Below are 24,537 nucleotides of genomic sequence, written 5' to 3'. Positions count from 1 at the left end.
CTCAGCCCTCGGGGCTCGCTGCGCCCAGCGTCTCAGAACGTGCTGGAAGCTGAGCTTGGTGCCAGTGCTATTAGTAAATAGAGCGGGGAAAAAAAATATATATATATATATATATATACATATATACCAGGAAACCAGAGCGCCCGACTGAGCACCTGGAGACCCTGGGCACGAAGCACTGCAGGCCCACGCAGCCAGCCTGTTCCAGGGGGCAGGGTTCTCAGGACGGCGTGTCCACCACTAAGCTCTGTGTTCCGGTCTGGGCGTGGCCTGTCCGCCAACACTCCCCTCCAGCCCGGGCACTGGGGGTGGTGGGGGTGTTCAAGGATGGCACGGGGTCCTTAAGCTCTGTGTTCCGGTCTGGGCGTGGCTGGCCTCCAGCCCGGGCACTGGGGGTGGTGGGCTGTTCAAGGATGGCATGGGGTCTTTAAGCACCACGCTTTCTCTTGGCGTGAGCCAGGCTCAGGGGAGCGTGTTGCTGCTCCGGCAGGACGGGCTTGTCACCCAGGGAGCTCAGCTCTCTCACCTGCTCTCCTGCACCCCACGATGCCACACTCCCACCCTGCGATGCCATCTGCCACGAGGCCTCACCGGAGCCGATACCAGCACCATGCTCCTGGGCTTCCCCAAGCCTGGACTGAATCAAACGTCTTTACACAGTGCCCGGTCTGTGCTACTCTCATAGCAAGGCAAACTGTGAACACAAGTAGAAGGAGGCAGGCTTCCAAAGTGCATCAGAAGTAGAAGGGACCCTGGAGGCCTGCCGTGGGCTTGCCCTAGCCAGCCCGCCCGAGACCACCTGGACCACGCTGCACAGGGGAGGCTAGAGGCCCGGGGGCTGCGCTGTGAGAAAGCTCAACAGCGGGCTTGCAGCTACTGCTGCCCCTGCAGAGGTCCGCACACAGGTCCCCGGGCCATGCACGGTCCTGCAGGGAATGGGGCGGCCTCAGGCCTGGGCTCTGTGCCCCCGTGGGAGACGCCAGCGCGCAGGGTCCCGAGGGGCCCGGACAGGAGACACTGCAGACATCTTCAGGCAGGGTGCGCTGTCAGGCCCAGCGTCCTCCCCACAGGTGTCACTTCTCCGAGAACGGGCGGACAAGGGCACAAGAGGCTGCGCTCACACCCCGCGCGCGGCGGGCGAGAGGAGACAGGGGCGTCCCCACCAGCCGCCCCAGGCCCACCCCAAGGACGGGGACTGCCCAGACACGCAGCCAAGCGGGGTTAAATACTGATCTGACAGAAAGGTTTAGGGACAAGAAACTTGAGAGAGAAAAAAAGGCAACTTTACCAGAACTTTCTGAAAAAGAAAGAAGAAAGTCGCAGCAAGAAGATAAAGCGACTCAACTGCAAGATTCCCAGAGGGCTCCTCTGGGAACAGCGGGTGAGGGCAGGTGTCGCCTCTCTTTTTCTTTTCTTATTTTGAAGACTGATTTATTTATTTGAAAGGCAGAGATACAGAGAGAAAAGTCAGAACAGGGAGAGAGAAAGACACACACAGAAAGAGAGAGAGAGAGAGAGAGAATGATCTTCCATCTGTTGGTTCACTCCCCAAATGGCCACAATGGTCAGGGCTGGGCCAGGCCAAAGCCTGGAGCTTCTTCTGGGTCTCCCATGTGGGTGCTACTTTCCCAAGTGCATTAGTAGGGAGCTGGATTGGAAGTGGAGTAGCCGGGACTTGAACCAGTGTCTATATGGGATGCTGGCACTGTAGGCGGCACCTTAACCTTCCATGCCACAGCGCTGGCCCAAGATGTTGCTATTTTTCGGACCTCTTTCACTGGAGAGGCTCAGCTTTCCAGAGCCTGGTTCCCACTCGGTACTTTCATCCACCTGCCCCCCTCCATCACGGGAAGACACCTGTGTTCACATCGCATTTCCTCCCTGACACCGGCCACCAGTTCCCCATTGACATGGAGCTGGGATCAATCTGACATTTCTCCACACCCTGGATTCACTTTTCAGGCCTCAAACCCTGGCTCCATGGAAGGACAGGAAAAGAGCTGTCCCTTCGAGAGCCCGGGGACATGCTGAGCACGGAAGAAATTCCCTTAGCCATCAGGGGCCGCCAGCGCCCAGCACCACGCCTTCGACGCCTCCCAGAACCCCCTCAGAGGAAGGCCTCACTGCTCCCTGTGCTGTGGACGAAGCTCCAGGAACACGCCATCAACGTGGCCAGAGGTACGGAGAGCACGGCGCAGACTGACCCACCCCGTGGAACCTGCGGAGAGCAGGCGGGAAGGGGACAGATGACCCCCACCCCACCCCCGCAGACGAGCAGATGCTGGAGCCACCAAACGCCTTCTTTCAGGAGCCACGCCCTAGACAGCAACTCTGTAAGCAGCCTAAAAATGTTGTCAGGGCTTTTTCTGATTATAAAAATAAAACATGTTTGGGCCACAACTATAAAGAGCAGAAAACCCATGTTTTTGTACTAATGAACATATAAATGCAGATAGGAAGACCGCGTCCGCTGGAGCAGCCGGTGGACGGCCTGATACGAGGTTTCCGTGTGCTGTGCTTCTGTTTACAGCTCCTGAACACAAACGGGATATACACACTATTTCCCTCCAGCTGCCAGACAGGGCTCGCCCACAGCGACACGCGGGGTCCCTACAGCTGTCAGACAGGGCTCCCCCACAGTGACACGCGGGGTCCCTACAGCTGTCAGACAGGGCTCCCCCACAACACGCGGGGCCTACAGCTGTCAGACAGGGCTCCCCCACAGCGACACGCGGGGCCCCTACAGCTGTCAGACAGGGCTCCCCCACAGCGACACGCGGGGCCTACAGCTGTCAGACAGGGCTCCCCCACAGCGACACGCGGGGCCCCTACAGCTGCCAGACAGGGCTCCCCCACAGTGACACGCGGGGCCCCTACAGCTGTCAGACAGGGCTCCCCCACAGCGACACGCGGGGACCCTACAGCTGTCAGACAGGGCTCCCCCACAGTGACACGCGGGGTCTACAGCTGTCAGACAGGGCTCCCCCACAGCGACACGCGGGGACCCTACAGCTGTTAGACAGGGCTCCCCCACAGCGACACGCGGGGCCTACAGCTGTCAGACAGGGCTTCCCCACAGCGACACGCGGGGCCCCTACAGCTGCCAGACAGGGCTCCCCCACAGTGACACGCGGGGTCCCTCCAGCTGTCAGACAGGGCTCCCCCACAGCGACACGCGGGTCCCTACAGCTGTCAGACAGGGCTCCCCCACAGCGACACGCGGGGTCCCTCCAGCTGTCAGACAGGGCTCCCCCACAGCGACACGCGGGTCCCTACAGCTGTCAGACAGGGCTCCCCCACAGCGACACGCGGGTCCCTCCAGCTGTCAGACAGGGCTCCCCCACAGCGACACACGGGGCCCCTACAGCTGCCAGACAGGGCTCCCCCACAGCGACACGCGGGGCCCCTACAGCTGCCAGACAGGGCTCCCCCACAGCGACACGCGGGGCCTACAGCTGTCAGACAGGGCTCCCCCACAGCGACACGCGGGGTCCCTACAGCTGCCAGACAGGGCTCCCCCACAGCGACACGCGGGGCCTACAGCTGTCAGACAGGGCTCCCCCACAGCGACACGCGGGGCCCTCGTCCCGTGTTCCGATTCCGTCCCGGACCTCCGGTGGTGAGCACACAGGGGACTCCCTTCCTGTTCTGCTCTTCTGTGTAAGCGGTGCAGTCGACACGTGAGCAGAGACTGCCGATCCCTCTGCTCCCTTCTACATCTCCTTGTCACAGTGACTGCGAACGTGGGAGCAGCGCGTACCTGACCAGCGTGCAGGCCACCCGGGACAGCGCCGCTGCTCCACTGCCTTCTAGAAGGAGCTCTTCGGAAGCTGGTGACGCTTCTTCACCTCTCCAGTTCTACCACCCACGGCTGGAGCTGAATCCCACGTGATCACACTGACGTCTGAGTGGACTGTCCCCTGCCTGTTTCCGCTGCAGCACTCAGTTTATTTTCCCACGTGGGAAAAAACACGTGGACTGTTTCCAATGAGGAAAGCCGCTATGGACACTTACACATGAGCACTTCAAACACGTAGAAAATTAAACTTTTTAAAAGATAAGCTTACGTTGATGCAAAATTAAAACAAAAATCTATGCATACCAGGAGCCATTAGAAATTTTATAAAACATGTGTATTACATAAAACTACATGGATTTCAAAAATGTTTTTTTGGACCACAATAAGCTTTTAATTCCACTCTCCATGAGCGTTTTGGAGTACCCTGATCCAGGCCTTTACACATCAAGTAGGAGCAGGATTATTGGGGTGCAGAGAACACAAATCTTTAGTAAATAATACCAATCTGTTTCCTGAATCAGGTGTTCCAATTACAGTCCCACTAGCAGGGGGGTATGTGAACAGACCCGGAAGTCCACATTCTTGCCAATTCCTGGGCTACCAGATGTTCTATCTTTGACAACCTACCGAGTACACAGTAGCATTTCTTCCTCCGAGACGTGCGGAATGAAGGCTTGGGTCATTTTTCTGTTGAAGTGCCCACTTCGGGCAGAGGTGTGGAAGCATTTATTGACTTATTCAGTTTGACTAAGCAAGGAACTTCCTTAACTTCGGCTTCAGACGTTTCCCCAGGCTTCACTGGCTGCAGAGAGGAACACTGACAAGAGCTGCACCGCCAAGGGGCTTCAGCTTGGAAACCCGCAGGTCGGGGCGTGGTCGGATCGGGAAGCAGTCCTGAAAAGCAGTTGTCCTAGGAGAGTGCGGCTCCCAGCAGCCTGGCGTGGGACTCTGCTCCACAAGGCCTGCACCTTCATCGTCATCGTTCCCTGCAGCCGTCTGTGTGCCCTTCCACGCACAGATCGCGTAGGGGAGCCTCGGGTGGCCTGAGCGCCAGGGCTGCTCCAAGAACCAAGCTTTCCTGTCACCTGCTGGGCTGTCCCGTGAGCCACCTGTCCACGCGCACTCGGGCCTGCAGCGTGACGAGTCTTCCTGATCGTTTCTTGCACCGGAGACGGCGTCCTGGCGCCTGCAGGTGCACCTGTCCACTCATCACTATCCTCTCCTCAGCCCGGGCCCTCCCTGTGTTGCTCCTTGGGGAAAGTCCCCACCCCTGACTCTGTCCCTCCACGCCAGCATCTGAACGTCTCTGTGCCTTGTCTGAGTGGAAATGGCGGGAGCCTGGGTGAGTGCACACAAGCAGGGACGCAAGATGGTGGCCAGGGAGAGGCCAGAGGTCAGTCCTTTAAGTATCTGTGTGCACAGGGCTTTGTAGGTCATGGTCACAAACACATTTCTTGTTCCCACAGCTGATGGTGTCTTTGATGAATAGAAGTTTTTCATTAAAAATGTTCATTTATTTATTTGAAAGGCAGAGAGACAGAAACAGAGTGAGAGCTTCCATCTGCTAGTTCACTCCCCCAGTGCCCACAGTGGCCTGGGCTGAGTCAGAGCTAGGTCTCCCAGGTACTGCAGCCTGTACCGCTGTTTCCCAGGATGCTCCTCGGCAGGCAGCTGGATCAGCAGAGGAGTGGCTGGCACTCTGACGTGGGATGTGGGCATCCAAAGTGGCCAAACGCCTGCCCCGAAGTTCTTCATTTCACGGTGGTCAAACTATTAACCTCCGTGTCTTGCATTTGTACTTAAGTGTCTTCAACAAATTCCTCCCAAGCACTGAGAACAGAAAGACTCCCCCACACCCTCCTCTTCTAAAGACGCATGGTGTGCGGTCCCTGTCAGGCCTCTAAGCCACGTGAAGGTGTGTGTCTCAGAGCCCATCTCAGCGCGCTCGATGTGGCACTCCAGTTACCTCACTCTGCACAGAAACCTCCACCGCACTGACTCACAGAGTGGTTTATTCTTTATTTGTCTTATTGTGTGTGTGAGAGAGAGAGAGAGCGAGCGAGCGAGCGCATCTCCATCGGCGTCTTAACTGCCTCGCGCTGTCTTTTTTAAGTCCATCTCAGTGTCCGGTGAGGGGCCAGCCCAGTTTGTCCAGTGCAGAGCAGGACAGCAACTACTCAGTTTGGTGGGACACTGGAGGGTCTCGCATTCTCTCCCCCCAACCTTCAAAAACAGAGAGAACATTCTCAGCCGAGTGGGCGCTCACAGCAACGAGTCCAGGTGGAGGCCACTGTTTGCTGGCCTCTGTGACGAGCAAGTCCCTCCCGGTTTATTCCTCTTCAAAAGTAAACTGCACCTTCCCTCAGAGGACTGCGACAGCTGAAGGGATCAAGCTTAGATTTCACAACTGACGACAAAATTAGAGACATCAACGTAGCGTGCTTCTGGTACACAGACAGACACACAGACAACCGTGACAGAATTCAGAGGGCCGGCGCTATCGCGAGCAGGTTAAGCAGCTGTCTGCAGTGCTGACATCCCATATGGACTCTGGTTCAAGACCAGGCTGCTCCACTTTTGAACCAGCTCCCTGCTGCGGCCTGGGAAAGCAGCAGAAGATGGCCCAAGTCCTTGGGCCCCTGCACCCACGTGGGAGACCTGGAAGAAGCTCCTGGCTCTGGCCTGGCCCAGCCCTGGTCATTGTGGCCATTTTGGGAGTGGACCAGCAGATGGACATCTCTCTCTCTGCCTTTCAAATAAATAAGTAAAAGTTTCGCTTTTAACACGTGAGAAAATCGTGTTTTCAATATGCTGCAATTTTCCCCACTGGGCATCGTCTGTCTTAACTTTATGCTGACTCCTGCCACACAACCGTTAGAGATGTCTGTGGAGTCAGGTCCATGACCCCCTCTCCCCTGGGGCCTCACGAGCAATGTGCCACACTTGTACCTGCAGGGTCTGTGCCCCACACCACAGCCCTCCAGGTCTTCCTCCAGCAGCCCTTTAACTACATGGCCGCATCCACGTTCAATCAGACGGGGGGAAGCCGGCACCGCGCGCACAGACCCGGCCTGCTCACCAGCACAGCTCCAGGGCTGGGTTCCTCCAGCAGCCCTTTAACTACATGGCCGGCACCGCGCACAGACCCGGCCTGCTCACCAGCACAGCTCCAGGGCTGGGTTCCCCCAGCAGCCCTTTAACTACATGGCCGGCACCGCGCACAGACCCGGCCTGCTCACCAGCACAGCTCCAGGGCTGGGTTCCCCCAGCAGCCCTTTAACTACATGGCCGGCACCGCGCGCACAGACCCGGCCTGCTCACCAGCACAGCTCCAGGGCTGGGTTCCCCCAGCAGCCCTTTAACTACATGGCCGGCACCGCGCGCACAGACCCGGCCTGCTCACCAGCACAGCTCCAGGGCTGGGTTCCCCCAGCAGCCCTTTAACTACATGGCCGGCACCGCGCGCACAGACCCGGCCTGCTCACCAGCACAGCTCCAGGGCTGGGTTCCCCCAGCAGCCCTTTAACTACATGGCCGGCACCGTGCGCACAGACCCGGCCTGCTCACCAGCACAGCTCCAGGGCTGGGTTCCTCCAGCAGCCCTTTAACTACATGGCCGGCACCGCGCACAGACCCGGCCTGCTCACCAGCACAGCTCCAGGGCTGGGTTCCCCCAGCAGCCCTTTAACTACATGGCCGGCACCGCGCGCACAGACCCGGCCTGCTCACCAGCACAGCTCCAGGGCTGGGTTCCCCCAGCAGCCCTTTAACTACATGGCCGGCACTGCGAGACCCAGCCTGCTCACCAGCACAGCTCCAGGGCTGGGTTCCCCCAGCAGCCCTTTAACTACATGGCCGGCACCGCGCGCACAGACCCGGCCTGCTCACCAGCACAGCTCCAGGGCTGGGGTGGGAACCCAGCGAGCACAATGCCATGGCAGGCCTCCAGGGCCCTCAGGTCAATCAGGATTCCATGCGAGAACCCCTGAGGTCCTCCTGACTCACAGAACGCCCACTCAGTGTGCACGATTAACAACTCTCACATGCAGACATATGAACCAGACCAGAACTAACAAAGTGTTTTGATATCTCAGTATCTGAAATTTAATTCCATTTTCTCTAGAAATTGTTCATTTATTTCTGACACACACACAGAGATAGGGGTGTGTGTGTGTATAGTTATGTTTATTTAATTACTTTTAGACGAGCAAATGGTGGCACCTCCGAGTCAGGGACTACTACTCAGCAGTTTTACAAAGTGTATTCCCAGCCAGCTCTCAAGAGCCGTCCGACGAGTGACGAATGTCAACCTCCCCCGGCCACGTGCCGTACACAGCCCACCCAGCCCCCGATGGCCAAGTCTTAGGTATGAAGGGACAACCTGTGGCTGCCAGGGCTGGGGATGCCGGTGGGGAGCTGGGTGTGATGCAGGGGGTGTTCTGTGTCTCTGCTGGGACACAAGCACCCCCACATACCCCGGGTACACCTGTCAGTCTCCCGAGTAGCCAGGTCAGATGTCACCACGGGGGACACAGGGGAAGGACACAAGACTATCCTTGCAACCGCTTGTGAACCTGTTACTATTTCAAACTAAAAAGTTATAAATACAAAGTTGTTACAGAAAACGAGGACCTGGTGACAGACGGGCACAAATCACGGGAAGCTTGTCCCCAGCTCACAAAAGGCTAACATAAAACAGCCAACGAACATGAAAATAACTGGTAATTATGGGGACTTCTAAGAGGAGCACACTGTTAAGAGGGCTGAGGGCAGGTAGAAACCTGGTGGGGATGTGAATGGGCACTACTCAACTTCAATTTTCATGAATTAAGCCCCAATTAAATGCCAACTGAACACTTCAGAACCCAACTAGAAACGGCACCGGGGTGCAGCGGGCTAAGATGCTGCTTGTGTGGCCGACGCTGGCATCCCACGAGTGCTGCTCCACTTCCGATCCGGCTCCCTGCTAATACGCCTGGGAAAGGGCAGAAGGTGGCCCACGTCAGGGGCCTGGATGGAGCTCCTGGGTCCTGGCTTTGGCGGGGCCCACATCCTGCTACTGCGGCCGTTTGGGGAGTAAACCAGCAGATCTCTCTGTCTCCCTCTCTCTGCCTTCAAGTAAACAAAAATCAAACCAAACCAAACCCGCGCAGTCTGCCAGCAGCCTAGGATGTCTCTGACACCTCCCAGGGAAGGTCCCCTCACCCCCCACAGGTCGTCGCTCCGCGGGCTTTCCCGCCCTGACACACCCACCCGCACACCAGGGCAAATCCAGGGCTTGGCTTCAGAGAATCTGGGGGGGAACAAGGTCGCAGGGACCGGAGGCCCCAGCAGTGGTGGGTGGCCAGGGGTGCAGGCCCACAGGCCCCGCACTCCAGCAGAGCAGTGTGACGCCCACTCGCAGAGACAACAGCTGGACTCTGCCCCACGTCCTGAACTCACAACGTGAAGCTGAACTCTGGGGCTGGGTCTTCACCATCACACTGACAAGCTATTGGACCGGACGCCTCCCAACCACTCTTCAGACCCCAGCGCCCACGACTGCCCTCATCGCAACACCTCCGTCACCCTCATTCCGTGGGTCTCCTGGTTTTTATGATCGCTACAGCTGTCCAAACAACCCTATCAGCCTGCAAGCACACCTCACCCCACTCCTTGCCAAGCCCAAGTGCTCGGAGCCCCTGCCTGCCTCTCCCTCCTCCTGCTCCACACTGAGCTACAAACCAGAGGGCCTGCTCCCCCCTCAGGGGCCTTGCACCTGTTACGCCCCAGGGGGAACGCTCTTCCCCTCTGTGCTCTCGGGAAGCTGCTGCCATCACGGCCACCAGCCACAACAATGGCTTGCCGGGGACAGCTGTGTTCCTACAGCCCGCTGCGAGCTGCTTCCATGTGGGGGTTCCTGCCAACCACACACACTCCTGACCATGGGCAGCTGTGGGGAGCGGGAGAGCTGGGCCAAGTACATCCAGTTGTTTTTAACAGCAAGATGCACAACTTAGTCCCCTGGCTGCCCCCAACCAGAGAGAAAATGGGGTCTGGGTTTGTTATCACGGCACACAAATGCAGGGGGCCGGAGAGGCAGGGATTGCTGGAGTCTGTCTGTCTGTCTGTCTCTCTCTCACTCACACACACACACACAGAAATGCAGGGGGCCGGAGAGGCAGGGATTGCTGGAGTCTGTCTCTCTCTCTCTCTCTCTCTCTCTCACACACACACACACACACACAGAAATGCAGGGGGCTGGAGAGGCAGGGATTGCTGGAGTCTGTCTGTCTCTCTCTCTCTCACTCACACACACACACACACACACAGAAATGCAGGGGGCCGGAGAGGCAGGGATTGCTGGAGTCTGTCTGTCTGTCTGTCTCTCTCTCACACACACACACACAGAAATGCAGGGGGCCGGAGAGGCAGGGATTGCTGGAGTCTGTCTGTCTGTCTCTCTCACTCACACACACACACACACACACACAGAAATGCAGGGGGCCGGAGAGGCAGGGATTGCTGGAGTCTGTCTGTCTGTCTGTCTCTCTCTCTCACACACACACACACACACACACAGAAATGCAGGGGCTGGAGAGGCAGGGATTGCTGGAGTCTGTCTGTCTGTCTGTCTGTCTCTCTCTCTCTCACTCACACACACACACACAGAAATGCAGGGCGGCTGGGGAGGCAGGGATTGCTGGAGTCTGTCTGTCTGTCTGTCTCTCTCTCTCTCTCACTCACACACACACACACAGAAATGCAGGGGCCGGAGAGGCAGGGATTGCTGGAGTCTGTCTGTCTGTCTGTCTCTCTCTCTCTCACTCACACACACACACACACACACAGAAATGCAGGGGCCGGAGAGGCAGGGATTGCTGGAGTCTGTCTGTCTGTCTCTCTCACACACACACACACAGAAATGCAGGGGCTGGAGAGGCAGGGATTGCTGGAGTCTGTCTGTCTGTCTCTCTCTCTCACACACACAAATGCAGGGGGCCGGAGAGGCAGGGATTGCTGGAGTCTGTCTGTCTGTCTCTCTCTCTCACTCACACACACAGAAATGCAGGGGCTGGAGAGGCAGGGATTGCTGGAGTCTGTCTGTCTGTCTGTCTGTCTCTCTCTCTCTCTCTCTCACACACACACACACACAGAAATGCAGGGGCTGGAGAGGCAGGGATTGCTGGAGTCTGTCTGTCTGTCTCTCTCTCACACTCACACAGAAATGCAGGGCGGCTGGGGAGGCAGGGGCTTGTCCGTCACTTGCCCAGGGCTGTGGGCATCCTGGCCACCCAGAGCCTGCCCCATCATCCCCTTCTGAGAGCACACACTTCCCAGGACGGCAGCGGGCACACGTGTGACTCCCCGAGGCCACGGCACAGGCACCAGCTGTGCGGTGCTGCTGTCACTGCCCCGTGCTTGCGGAACAGGGAGGGTGAGTTGCCCCAGCCCAGCGCAGCTGCCCTAGCTCGGGGGCCACTCAGTGTCTGACTGGGGCAGGCCTGGAGGAGGCCGCTTGGGGGCCTCTCCGTCCACTGAGCACCAGCTGCAGGGAGGAGCGTGCGCGGGTGGCTGGGGCTCCTATGAAGTGCGGGACAGGACTTCCAGGAAGCCGGCTCAGGGGAGCAGGTGCACACTTCCTCTCCACGCTGCTCCTTAGGGCAGGCTGGAACAGTCAAGGTGGGAACAGGAGCCAGGCACCAAGATTCCCACTGGAAAAGGCCTGGACACAGGCCTCCAGATCCTGGGGCTGCCATCTCTCAGCCTCTTCATACGAACCACAAGACATTTCCCGTGCTTAAGCCTCCCCGTTATTTTTTTTTTTAAAGATTTATTTATTTATTTGAAAGAGTTACACAGACAGAGGAGAGGCAGAGAGAGAGGTCTTCCATCCACTGGTTCACTCCCCAATGGCCACAACAGCCAGAGCTGCGCTGACCCGAAGCCAGGAGCAGGAGCTTCTTTTGGGTCTCCCACGTGAGTACAGAAGCCCAAGACTGGGGCCGTCTACTGCTCTCCCAGGCCACAGCAGAGCGCTGGATAGGACGTGGAGCAGCCGGGACTCAAACCGGCGCCAATATGGGGTGCCGGCACTGCAGGTAGTGGCGTTACCTGCTATGCCACAGTGCCAGCCCCTCACTGTTACTTTTGCAACCAAACTTAATCCCAACAGATGAGACCCCCGGGAAAATCTGCCGTCTGCGTCAAACAGCAGGAGACAGACAAGCCTGGAGGCAGCAGGGTTCCCCGAACCGCGGGAGACATGTCAGCACCCCACTGACCTCACCCGGCGTCCCGGGCGTCTTCCCTTCCTCCCCCTCACACTGGGGATGACGGGCCTTCGGAACACCCAGACTGCACGCTGCCTTAATGGCACAGCCAACAGCCAAGAACGAACAGTGCAAAGCACTGATGGATCCCACGTGGGCCTCGGGAAAATTCAAAGAAGGGAAGAGCCCGCTGAGGGAGTCCACAGGGACACCGGAGAACCGGAGCGCGGCTGCGGCTCACAGGCACTGCTGCTTTGGCAGGTCTCGATCCCAGCACCCCAGGGGCGCTGCAAGCTCCCAGCACTCCCTGAGTGTTGACGGTGACCACCAAGCCACGCACAGCGGGTCTCTTTCCCAGGACATGGGACATGGGCACAGCAGCTTTGCTCTGTGCGGCCTCGGAGAAAGTCAGAAGTCAGCACGGCAACAAGTCGCTCTCTTCCCCGGGCCACAGACAGACAGCACTGGCAGGAGCCCGGGCCAGGTCCACAGCAGTGCCACCGGTGGTGTCAGCCGCTCTGCCAAGCGACGCTTTGTTCTTTTCTGGGCAGGCAGAAGCGGGTGGCTGTTTGAGAAACAAAGGAGAGCTTGGGGCGCGACTCCATCAGTCCATCGGCACATTACTATGCCCTTGGTCCCCAAAGCCTGTGCCGGCGGGGAGCAGGCACCGCGGACAACACAGATGGCCAAAAATTAAGACAACACATGAGGTCTGGGGCTAGCAGCGAGGCCGCAGAGCGCAGAGATTCTTCCTACACTCAGTGAGCTGCTCGCCAACCAGAGAATCGGCTCGCTCTCCAACGTCCCGGGGGGGCTACGGGGCAGCGGGGCAGCAGCACTCGTGCGGGCGCACACGCACACCCATCATGGATGCCCCTCCCCTACCTCTCAGAGTCCTCCTACACATCCCGTCTCCAGCGACACTTCAGACCGGAGCCCTTTAAGCTCACAGAAAGAAAACCTGTCGGCTGGCACTGTGGCCTGACGGGTAAAGCTGCCGCCTGCGATGCTACCACGGAACATCTCTGTCTCTTCCTCTCTGTAACGCTGACATTCAAGTAAATAAATACATTTTCTTTTAAATAAGTAACAAAGAAAAGAAAGCAACGCTCTGTAGCAAGCCCATCACTTGACCCCGGGGATCCAGGAGAGCCGAAGCTCTCAACACCGACCAACCCGTCTGAACCGAGTCTCCGGCCCCAGTCGCGAGGGAAGGCACTTCCAAGAAGCACAGGTCGCCACTTTGGGAAGTTGTCGAAAGCAATACGCAGCTCAGTGAGGGACACCTTTGAGTCGTCGGGTGGACGAAGCAATCCTATCAGAGATATCAGTAGATCAGGAGAGGAGAGACCAGCCCACAGCACACACACCGGGCAGCCTCCCAGCGTCGGGAACAAGCAAGTGCACGGCTCACTGCTGGGCCACAGGACGTCAGCTGAGCACTCAATGAGCCCAACTCCCAGGAGGCCTACCAACCGCTCCCCCCACCCGGCGGGAGAGGGTGCAGGTCACCCCGAGAAGCTGCCCCTGACGCACAGTAACCACCCAGCCCTGAGACCCAGCTGCCTGGCCTTGATTTCACAACTGTCTTATGAAGAACAGAGCTGGCTGCAGCTACTCGGGCTGTGGTCTGAACCTGATGCCTGTCCGGTCTGCCCCAAGGCCTACTTGGGAGCCATTGTGATGATGGGGATTTCAATGAACCAAGTTAGAAGACGGGCCAGGAACCGGGCAGCCAAGTTAGATCCCAAGACAAGACCCGTTCTGCCCCGTCCCAGTTCTCCCGGCCTCAGGACTGGGCTTCCAGGACAGCAGCGGCCCTGCTCGCCTCTCAGCCATTTCTGGAGAAGCTGCAATCCGCCTGGTCATGCTCTGCTCTCAGCACCTCAGCGTGCCTCGTGGCCTGGGTTCACACTCGCGGGCGCGGCACGTCCCACCCCACTGGGCGGCGCAGTCTGGACACGGGGCCACCCCCGGTCCCGGGCAGGCTGCGCCCTAGCCCTCACAGGGGAGCACAGGGCGAGGGTCTTCAGGCCTGAATCAGCCCGAGCACAGGATCTCCCTGGCACACGCCAGGACCCTCCCCGCTCTCGGGGGTGCTGTGGACTTGTGAGGCCTTGTTCCACTGCTGCTGCTCTGTAATCACACGCGAAGCCGGGCCGAAAGAACGCTGGCACGGAGAAGCGGGTGGAGGCCACAGGAGCCCACGGGCTGCCACCTCACCCCTGCTCAGACTCTCAATCCCAAACTGTCCAAGGCCCTGTGGGTTAAGCCAGTCCCACGGGGATCTCTGCATTGGCATGCACTAGTAAGCCGGCCAGCACAAGGCCCCTCGCAGCCAGCAGGGCTGCCCCAGGCTCCCCAGCCCCAGCTCTGTCTCTGCTGCCCCTCCTCCCTCTCCCTGGTCAGCCCTGCCTGCCTCCAGAAAAACCTCTAGGAACTCCGCTGGCCGCGTCCTGCCTGCCAGAATGCTGCTGCTCCCTTCATGCCTAGCTTGGCTCTTTAGAGTTCACGGCGATGACCGGCTTGCACGTCTGTCTGTCTCACCAGCTCTTTGGACAAAGAGGACTTGGCCTCGGCACAGTGGAAGAACAAGCCCCTTGGCTGTGCGAGCAGGGCTGTGACACACACACCCACGGGCGTGCTCGGGCAGCAGTCACGCACGAAGGCAGCAGGCAGACCAGCGCGTGCTGCTCCACTGACCTGGATCTCCAAGTTACAAGGGAAAGCAGCTTACCTGGGGTAGCTTGTGAACTATGCTTAAAAAACGCCAACTTCAAGGCCGGCGCCATGGCTCAATAGGCTAATCCTCTGCCTTGTGGCGCTGGCACACCAGGTTCTAGTCCCAGTTGGGGTGCCGGATTCTGTCCCGGTTGCTCCTCTTCCAGGCCAGCTCTCTGCTGTGGCCCGGGAAGGCAGTGGAGGATGGCCCAGGTCCTTGGGCCCTGCACCCCATGGGAGACCAGGAGAAGCACCTGGCTCCTGGCTTCGGATCAGCGGGATGCGCTGGCCGCAGCGCGCCAGCCACGGCGGCCATTGGAGGGTGAACCAATGGCAAAAGGAAGACCTTTCTCTCTGTCTCTGTCTCTCTCTCACTGTCCACTCTGCCTGTCAAAAAAAAAAAAAAAAAAAAAAAGATATGAATTGTGGCCAGTGCTGCATCTCAATAAGCTAATCCTCTGCCTGTGGCACCAGCACACCAGGTTCTAGTCCCAGTCGGGGCGCTGGATTCTGTCCTGGTTGCCCCTCTTCTAGGCCAGCTCTCTGCTATGGCCTGGGAGTGCAGTGAAGGATGGCCCAAGTGCTTGGGCCCTGCACCTGCATGGGAGACCAGGAGAAGCATCTGGCTCCTGGCTTCGGATCAGCGGGATGCGCTGGCCGCAGCGCGCCGGCCACGGCGGCCATTGGAGGGTGAACCAATGGCAAAAGGAAGACCTTTCTCTCTGTCTCTCTCTCTCACTGTCCACTCTGCCTGTCAAAAACAAACAAACAGCAACTTCACTTTCACTTAAAAAGCAGCCTACAAGAGACCAGACTCCTGTGAGTCGTGCTGACAGCTGGGGGGCCGCTGTGCAGACGGGCTGGCCACACCGCAGCCAACGCCGCGTGTGAAGAGCTGAGCTCTAACACAGCGGGGCCACTATCCTGTCCGACCGAACCGCAGAGCCAACTGCACACAGCAACGAGGCGCTGGCGAGGGACAAGGCCAGGCTGTCACCCTCTGCTGCCGTCACAAGGCAGTCCCCAGACAAAGCTCCTTTCTTCCTCTTTGTCTCTGGTTCTGGCTGGCAGAGGGCAGTGGGAACAGCGAGAAGCCGCATCTGCCCGGTCACACGGGGCCTCCCCCGAGAGGTGCTGCTGTCTGCCAGGAGGGAGGAGGGAACACAGGCTGCAGAAACAAACAACCCTGTCACGTGACACCTGACGCACCCATCAGCACAAAGGGACAGCCACAGGCCCTCCTGGTGGCAGCCTGAGCCTAATTCACGCCCAACCTTTGCCAAGTCACCAGTGCACGTCCTGTTCCTCCCACGGAAACACGCAGGAGGAGCTTCTTGGGAAGGGACATGGTTATTCAGTGTGGGCGGGCGGCCCCGGGCGAAGACGAGCAGCCATGTGGAGCCAGGAGGCAGAACCTGAATTCAAGTCACTGAGGCTCCTGCCTGGTGACCTACCCCCCACCCCCACCCCGGTCAGACACCAGCATCCACGTGTGACGTCAGCATGAGGTCCTCCGAGTTCCTAGACAGTGCCTGGCCCGCAGGGCTCCTGCCTGGTGACCTACCCCACCCCCACCCCGGTCAGACACCAGCATCCACGTGTGACGTCAGCATGAGGTCCTCCGAGTTCCTAGACACTGCCTGGCCCGCAGGGCTCCTGCCTGGTGACCTACCCCACCCCCACCCCGGTCAGACACCAGCATCCACGTGTGACGTCAGCATGAGGTCCTCCGAGTTCCTAGACACTGCCTGGCCCGCAGGGCTCCTGCCTGGTGACCTATCCCTCTCCCACCCTGGTCAGACACCAGCATCCACGCGTGACGTCAGCATGAGGTCCTCCGAGTTCCTAGACACTGCCTGGGTCCTACTCAGCCCCTACCACCAGGAGCAGCAGCTCTCTGGGACAGGCCCACTGTTGGCCTTATTTATCGCTGCACCCCCATTATACAGCGTGGTGTGGCTGGGCGGTCCTCCCCAGCTCTGAAACACCGTTCCCACTGGCAGGAGGCAAGTGACAGGGTCTGCCGAGACCTCACGACCCCCATCCAGCAGGCCAACAATCAGCTCTGCGGGTTTGCGGGTTCTTCTCTGGAGGATCCTCAGTCAAGGGTCACAATCTCCACCCAAGTTCTGAAAAGACCAGACCCTTCCCTCCCAGACCACGTGAGTTTAGGGGGTGCACTTAAACCCAGCTCCACACCGAGGCACCAACTCACACTCCCAAGTTGTTTTTCTCTTTTGTTTTTAAAGATTTATTTTATTTATTTGAAAGATGGGGTTACAGAGAAAGGGAGAGAGAGAGCGAGCGAGCGCAAGAGGTCTTCCATCCTCCTTTTCATTCCCCAGTTGGCCGCAATGGCCAGAGCTGAGCCCATCCAAAGCCAGGAGCCAAGAGCTTCTTCGGGGGTCTCCCACGTGAGTACAGAAGCCCAAGCACTTGGGCCATCCTCCACTGCTTTCCTAGGCCATAGCAGTGGGCTGGATCAAAAGTGGAGCAGCCAGGACCTGAACCAGTACCCACATGGGATGCCGGCACTGCAGACGGCGGCTTTACCAGCTGCGCCATAGCGCCAGGCCCTTCTGTTGTTTCTTATATCTAGCCGTAGAGGATTACCATTTCCTTTCTGTGGCAATCACAGTGCCTACTGCTTTTACCGTCCTCACCTGAATTGTACAAGTTAACTAGAGAGGGATTGGCACTGTGGCATAGCAGGTAAAGCTGTCATCTGCGGTGTTGGCATCCCATATGGGCATTGCTTTGGGTCCTAGCTGCTCTGCTTCCAATCCAGCTCCCTGATGATGTGCCTGGGAAAGCAGAGGATGAAAACCCAAGTGCTTGGGACTCTGCACGCATGTGGGAGACTCAGAAAAAGCTCCTGGCTCCTGGCTTTGGAGCGGTCCAGCATCAGCCGTTGTAGTCGCTTGTAGGGTGAACTAGTGGATGGAAGATCTCTCTCTCTCATTCTCTGCCTCTCCCTCTCTATCTCTGTAGCTCTGTCTTTCAAGTAAATAAGTCTTTTGTTGTTGTTGTTGTTTTTAAAGTTAACTAAATAGGGCCAGTGTTGTGGCATAATGGGTAAAGCCGCTGCCTGCAGTGCGGCGTCTCATATGGGCGCTGGTTTGAGTCCACGCTGCTCCACCTCCAATCCAGCTCTCTGTTATGGCCTGGGAAAGTCGTGGAAGATGGCCCAAGTCCTTGGGCCCCTGCACCCACATGGGAGACCTGGAAGAAGCTCCTGGCTCCTGGCTTCGGATCAGCGCAACTCCAACCATTACGGTCAACTGGGGAGTGAGCCAGCGGATGGAAGACCTCTCTCTCTCGCTCTGCCTCTACTTCTCTGTGTAACTCTGACTTTCAAATAATTAAACGAATCTTTTAAAAAAATAAAATTAACTAGAGAAAGAATGTGCAAATGAGAAAGGGTTGGAAGAAAACTCTCGGGCCAATGTTGAGGAGAGGCAGTATAGACGCACGGTCTCACAGTATTCCCAGACACAGAACAACGGCAGAGAAAAGCAGTGACTTCCAGCAGCGAGAGCTGGCAAACGCCGCCTGCACCGAGCCGTCGAGCTCCCAGGCCGGCACGCTCTCAGATCACCGCTGCCATGACACGGGCTCCGGGCAGGGCACAGTCAGCGCTGTCGTCTTCTCGCCAGGAGCGCAGAACACACAAGCCCAGACAGGGACATCCTACAGAACAACTGACCAGCGCTCTGCAGGCCAGGGTTGCCTGGACAAGGAAGGATGTGGGACCCGTCACGGACTGGAGGCGAGTGAGCAGAGACAGCTCAACACGACGGAGCACCCTGGGCTGGCTCTCAGCACCCACGATGCCAGAGGGAAGACAGGTGAAGTCTGGACAAGGTCTACTGCTTCACTAATGGTATTAAACCGATGTGTGCTTCCTGGCCTCGACCGGGTGTGTAACACAGGAACATCAGGGAGACTGTGTGAAGAAAACGGAGACGCTGAGCTGGAAAGATGGTTAGCAGACGACACGCAGCACGTCACAGATAAATGAGGAAAACGTGACCTCACTCAGGAGATGCACAGACAGCACGGCTGGGGACATCTCAGCTAACCAGAATGTGGTCACGTTGAACTCTGCGGGTCGGTGATGTTCCACACTGGCATGGACACAGAACAACAGACTTCTCTCTGTTGCTGGCACAAGCACCTTGGGAAGCAGTTTGGTATTAGCACGTCTGCTTGGAGCTTTATTCCCCACGGCCTGCACATTCTATTTCAGAGCACACATCTGGAGAGACTCCTCACAGGCGTATCCCCAGCCAAGCAGGAAAGACACCGTGGTTTCTAACAATAAAATATGAAAATGCAGAAGTACGCTGACGGCGGAAGGGACAAAGCCCAGTGTTGTCACACAGTGGGGCACTGGACAGAGTGACGATGAGGAGACCATGGTTTCATGCATCATGTGAATAAATTTCAAGATGTTGCTTGAAAAAGGTAAAACAAAGAACACGAACAGCCAGACACCATTTACACATGAAGTTTGAAAACGGGTAAAATTCAGTAGCTCACTGTTCACCACACACACACACAAACACACATATACACACACAGACGCACACAGATGCGTACACACACAGACACACACATATACACACACAGACGCGTACACACACATATACACACAGAGACGCACACACAGAGACACACATATACACACAAACGCGTATACACACACACATATACACCACAGACGCGTACACACATACAGACACACACATACACCACAGACGCGTACACACACATATACACACAGACATATACACAGACGCACACACACATATATACACAGACGCGTACACACACATATACACACAGACACACATATACACCACAGACGCGTACACACATACAGACACACACATACACCACAGACGCGTATACACACATATACACACACAGACGCGTACACACACATATACACACAGACACACATATACACAGACGCACACACATACACACATATACACACAGACGCGTACACACACATATACACACAGACACACATATACACAGATGCACACACACATACACACATACACAGACGCGTACACACATACAGACACACACATACACCACAGACGCGTATACACAGACACACATATACACAGATGCACACACATACACACACATATACACACAGACACACATATACACAGATGCACACACACACATACACAGACGTGTACACAGACACACAGACACAGACACATATACACCAGATGCATACACACACATATATACACACACAGATGCGTACACACACATATACATCACAGACGTGTACACACACATACACACACAGATGCACACACACATACACACACACGTATACACCACAGACGCGTACACACAGACACACATATACACACAGATGCGTACACACAGACGCACATACAGACACACACACCCATATACACACACAGATGCGTACACACAGACACAGACACACACACAGAGCTAACAGCAAACACACACACACATCACAGTAAACCACGGAAGAAGGAAGGGTCTCCTGACGGAAGCTCAGGACTGGGAGCTGAGGGCGGCGTCTGTCTGGAACCCAGATGTGCGCCAGCGTCAGTGGCACGCATGTCCTCAGGTGCGGTCCACGTTGGAGGGCAGTTAGAGGGAAAAGTAAAAAAAGAAACAAGCAAGGCACGCGGAACGCTCTGGTCACGGGGCCTGACCCTTCAGAAGTCGGCGCAGCTCACAGGCGGGCAGGCTGGCTCCCGAGGCACCCGCCCCCGGCAGCACTCGGCCCTCCCCTCTACCCACACGCTGCGGCTGCCACGCTGCCACGCTGCTTCACGGCACACCAACTTCCTACCAGGAACAAGACCTAGACACGCGAGTCGCCCCAGTCGCGCCGACTGTGAACATTTTAAGAATCCTATTTCTTGAACAAAAACATCTACCCAGCCCACGTGAATTCTGCCTCCTCTTGACACTGCCATTCGCCTCTGTCACGCGCTTTGTCGTCGGTCCCTGGGATCTGCACTCACAGCTTTCCTGCCCTTTCTGGGGTTTTTAAAGGAAAACGTGACCAGAGCTCAGTGCCGGGCGCCCGGAGGCCGCACTCACCAGCTGAAACTCGCTCCTGCGGCTGAAGGCCTCCCTGATGCCAGAGTCCCTCCAGAGCGCGCCCAGCGCAGGCACGTACAGCTGGAAGGTGGCGGGCTCCACAGGAAGTCCCGCCTTGTTCTCAAACGCCATCAGGAACATGCCATGCTTCTCGTTTTCAGAATACTGCCAAGGAATACCAAGCTTGTCTCGTGCGTCGACAAGAACCTTTGAGCCCTAGGAAATAAAAGAAAAAAGAAAGATTTAATTGTGCATCAGACACTACCTCGTACCAGAGAAGCCCAGCGCGGCCTCTGTCTCGGCCTGTGTTCAGCTGCTACGGCGCAGTACCCGAGACTCGGTGGCTGACACAGCCAAGAGGCCACTTTGCTGCTGGTTCCGCTCCCGGCTGGGGCTGCTGTCCTGCAACACGGCGCCGAGCAGAACCGCAGCGAGCACCGGCGAAGAGGCAGAGGGGCAGCCAATGCCGTCCCGGCCCTGCTGTGTGAACCCCTCCGGCCAAGGCTGCCTGCCGCGCTGCCGCAGCAGCAGGTTCGGTTTCCACTTGGTAAGTCTACACGCGACAGCACGCATCAACTGTCACAGGGCGCAAGAGGCGCAGGCGGGGCAGTGTGCACTGTCTTCTGGTGACACGGGTGCCGTCACTCCTAGGAAGGCGGCCTTCTCACGAAGGACCTGTGTAAGCAGCACACAGCTCTGCTCCTGCCAGCCCTCATCCGACACGGCACCCGGGGGACACTGCTGGAGACACCCAGCACGTGCCCTCATCCGACACGGCACCCGGGGGACACCGCTGGAGACACCCAGCACGTGCCCTCATCCGACACGGCACCCGGGGGACACCGCTGGAGACACCCAGCACGTGCCCTCATCCGACATGGCACCTGGGGGACACTGCTGGAGACACCCAGCATGTTCCACCGGAAAATGAAACCATCAGTAAAACAAAGAAATGTTTCCGGCTGGCGCCGTGGCTCAATAGGCTAATCCTCCACCTTGCGGCGCCGGCACACCGGGTTCTAGTCCTGGTCGGGGCACCGATCCTGTCCCGGTTGCCCCTCTTCCAGGCCAGCTCTCTGCTGTGGCTAGGGAGTGCAGTGGAGGATGGCCCAAGCCCTTGGGTCCTGCACCCCATGGGAGACCAGGATAAGCACCTGGCTCCTGCCATCGGAACAGCGCGGCGGCCATTGGAGGGTGAACCAACGGCAAAAAGGAAGACCTTTCTCTCTGTCTCTCTCTCTACTGTCCACTCTGCCTGTCAAAAATAAAAAAATAATAATAATAAAAAAAGAAATGTTTCCAAAACGCAGCAACCAGCGGCAGCACCACCAGTGCCACACTCCTGGGATCCTAGGATCAGCGCCGACACCCGGCGGCCCCTGGCTACCAGACCTGTCCAGGTGGGACCACCCACCCCACCGAAGCAGGGCCGCACGCAGCCCCGGACTTCACGCCGCCTTTGCTTGTGATGAGGACAAACTCGTTTTCGTTCTGCTCATTTCCTCACGGTTAAAAATAAAGTCAGAATCGTCTGCCCCTTCCTTACCTCACAGATGGGGTCAGGGGTTGGAGAAACAGCCCACGCTAAAACAGCCCTGGGCAAGCGTCCAGCTGTGACATCACTCAGTGTCCCCTGGTCCCTGGGTGGGCAGTGGGCCTGGCTCCGCTCCAGGGGCAGGGCTTCAGATTCCACAGGGCGGTACCTCCGGGAGCCGTCCGGCCACGCCAGGGCCCTGTGCTGGCCACGAGGACAGAGCAGCGGCACGCCGGCCTCCCTCCGGCACAGACAGCGCCAGGGCCGCTGCTGCCCGCTGCACACCTACCTGGTTTCTTTTTAAGAACGGTTTTATTGTGCGGTAACTCACATGGCACACAAGTTGTCTACTCTAAGTGTACAACTCAGTGGTTTTTGGCCGGCACTTATCCTCAACAGTTTCACTTGCAGCACCGGGGACAGAGGGATCAATCAGGCTGTCTCTCCACGCCTCGGCGGCAGCGTCAGGATGCTGTCTGTAACTTCAGCTCCTGCCTGGAACCCTGGGTCGAATGCAACGATGCCTAGAAAGCAGTGACAACCTGTCCCCCGGACCCAGCTGGCCCAGGACGGCCAGGCAGGGACGCTGCTACGGCTCCCTCCACAGGGCCTTGTCTGATCTCGCCACCCACAGACACGAGCTGCACCCTGTGGGAGGAACAAGCTGCAGACAGCACAAGCTCAGAACCTGCCTAGGGACTCAGCCACGTGGGCTCAAAAATTAACCCACGCACGATGAAACTCTCAGCTACCAAGGGCCAGGGGAGACCGCAGAACATCGACCCAACGGGAGCAGCCGAGGTGGTAACTAACGGTGGAGACTGAAGGTCTCCTCCAAGGCTGGTCAGGTGGGGGCTCCCCTCATCAGTGCTGTTCCACACAGCCCGAGGAACTGATGCTGGGTGTGATAAGGATGGGCTGGGAGTACAGGAGAAACAACCAAACCTACTTGCAGAGGAAACAGTTGAGGCAGGAAAGCCCAGGCAATCTAACAACATCAACAACAAAAACCTACTAGAACAAATGAATCCAGCGAGGTCACATACAAAACTCGCCTGTCTCCATACTAGTAGTGAATAGAAGAAGCAGCACTACCAACGATCACTTGAAACATGAAGGCGGCCAGGCGTCGGGTGCAGCACTCAGGATGCGGAGTGGGAGGCCTCCGTCCATGCTGGAGCCCGCGCTTGAGGCCTCTCTGCGTCCAACCCCAGCTTCTCCCTCCTGAGCACCCTGAGAGGGCAGTGACCCCAGCTTCTCCCTCCTGAGCGCCCTGAGAGGGCAGTGACCCCAGCTTCTCCCTCCTGAGCGCCCTGAGGGCACAGTGACCCCAGCTTCTCCCTCCTGAGCGCCCTGAGGGCACAGTGACCCCAGCTTCTCCCTCCTGAGCGCCCTGAGAGGGCACAGTGACCCCAGCTTCTCCCTCCTGAGGGCACAGTGACCCCAGCTTCTCGCTCCTGAGCGCCCTGAGGGCACAGTGACCCCAGCTTCTCCCTCCTGAGCGCCCTGAGAAGGCAGTGACCCCAGCTTCTCCCTCCTGAGCGCCCTGAGAAGGCAGTGACCCCAGCTTCTCCCTCCTGAGCGCCCTGAGAAGGCACAGTGACGGCTGACCCCAGCTTACCCCAGCTTCTCCCTCCTGAGCGCCCTGAGCGCACAGTGACCCCAGCTTCTCCCTCCTGAGCGCCCTGAGAGGGCAGTGACCCCAGCTTCTCCCTCCTGAGCGCCCTGAGGGCACAGTGACCCCAGCTTCTCCCTCCTGAGCGCCCTGAGAAGGCAGTGACCCCAGCTTCTCCCTCCTGAGCGCCCTGAGAGGGCACAGTGACCCCAGCTTCTCCCTCCTGAGCGCCCTGAGAAGGCACAGTGACGGCCGACCCCAGCTTCTCCCTCCTGAGCGCCCTGAGAGGGCAGTGACCCCAGCTTCTCCCTCCTGAGCGCCCTGAGGGCACAGTGACCCCAGCTTCTCCCTCCTGAGCGCCCTGAGAGGGCAGTGACCCCAGCTTCTCCCTCCTGAGCGCCCTGAGAGGGCAGTGACCCCAGCTTCTCCCTCCTGAGCGCCCTGAGAGGGCAGTGACCCCAGCTTCTCCCTCCTGAGCGCCCTGAGAGGGCACAGTGACCCC

The 24,537-nt window shown here is 57.9% G+C and overlaps 1 protein-coding gene across 1 annotated transcript in view; it reads right to left on the bottom strand.

Annotated features, from left to right (window-relative positions):
• The window catches only part of GNA12 (G protein subunit alpha 12), a 100,818-nt gene that overhangs the window by 28,692 nt on the left and 47,589 nt on the right, over positions 1-24,537 (bottom strand). Inside the window, exon 2 of the mRNA XM_062180014.1 lies at positions 20,887-21,102. Within this exon, the coding sequence (XP_062035998.1) occupies positions 20,887-21,102 (216 nt within the window). The remainder of the gene's footprint in view (positions 1-20,886; positions 21,103-24,537) is intronic.

Source organism: Lepus europaeus, chromosome 21 (genome assembly GCF_033115175.1).
Source record: "Lepus europaeus isolate LE1 chromosome 21, mLepTim1.pri, whole genome shotgun sequence".
NCBI lineage: Eukaryota > Metazoa > Chordata > Mammalia > Lagomorpha > Leporidae > Lepus > Lepus europaeus.
The sequence above is the reverse complement of the archived record's forward strand: the minus strand, read 5'-3'. Positions and strand labels throughout refer to the sequence as shown.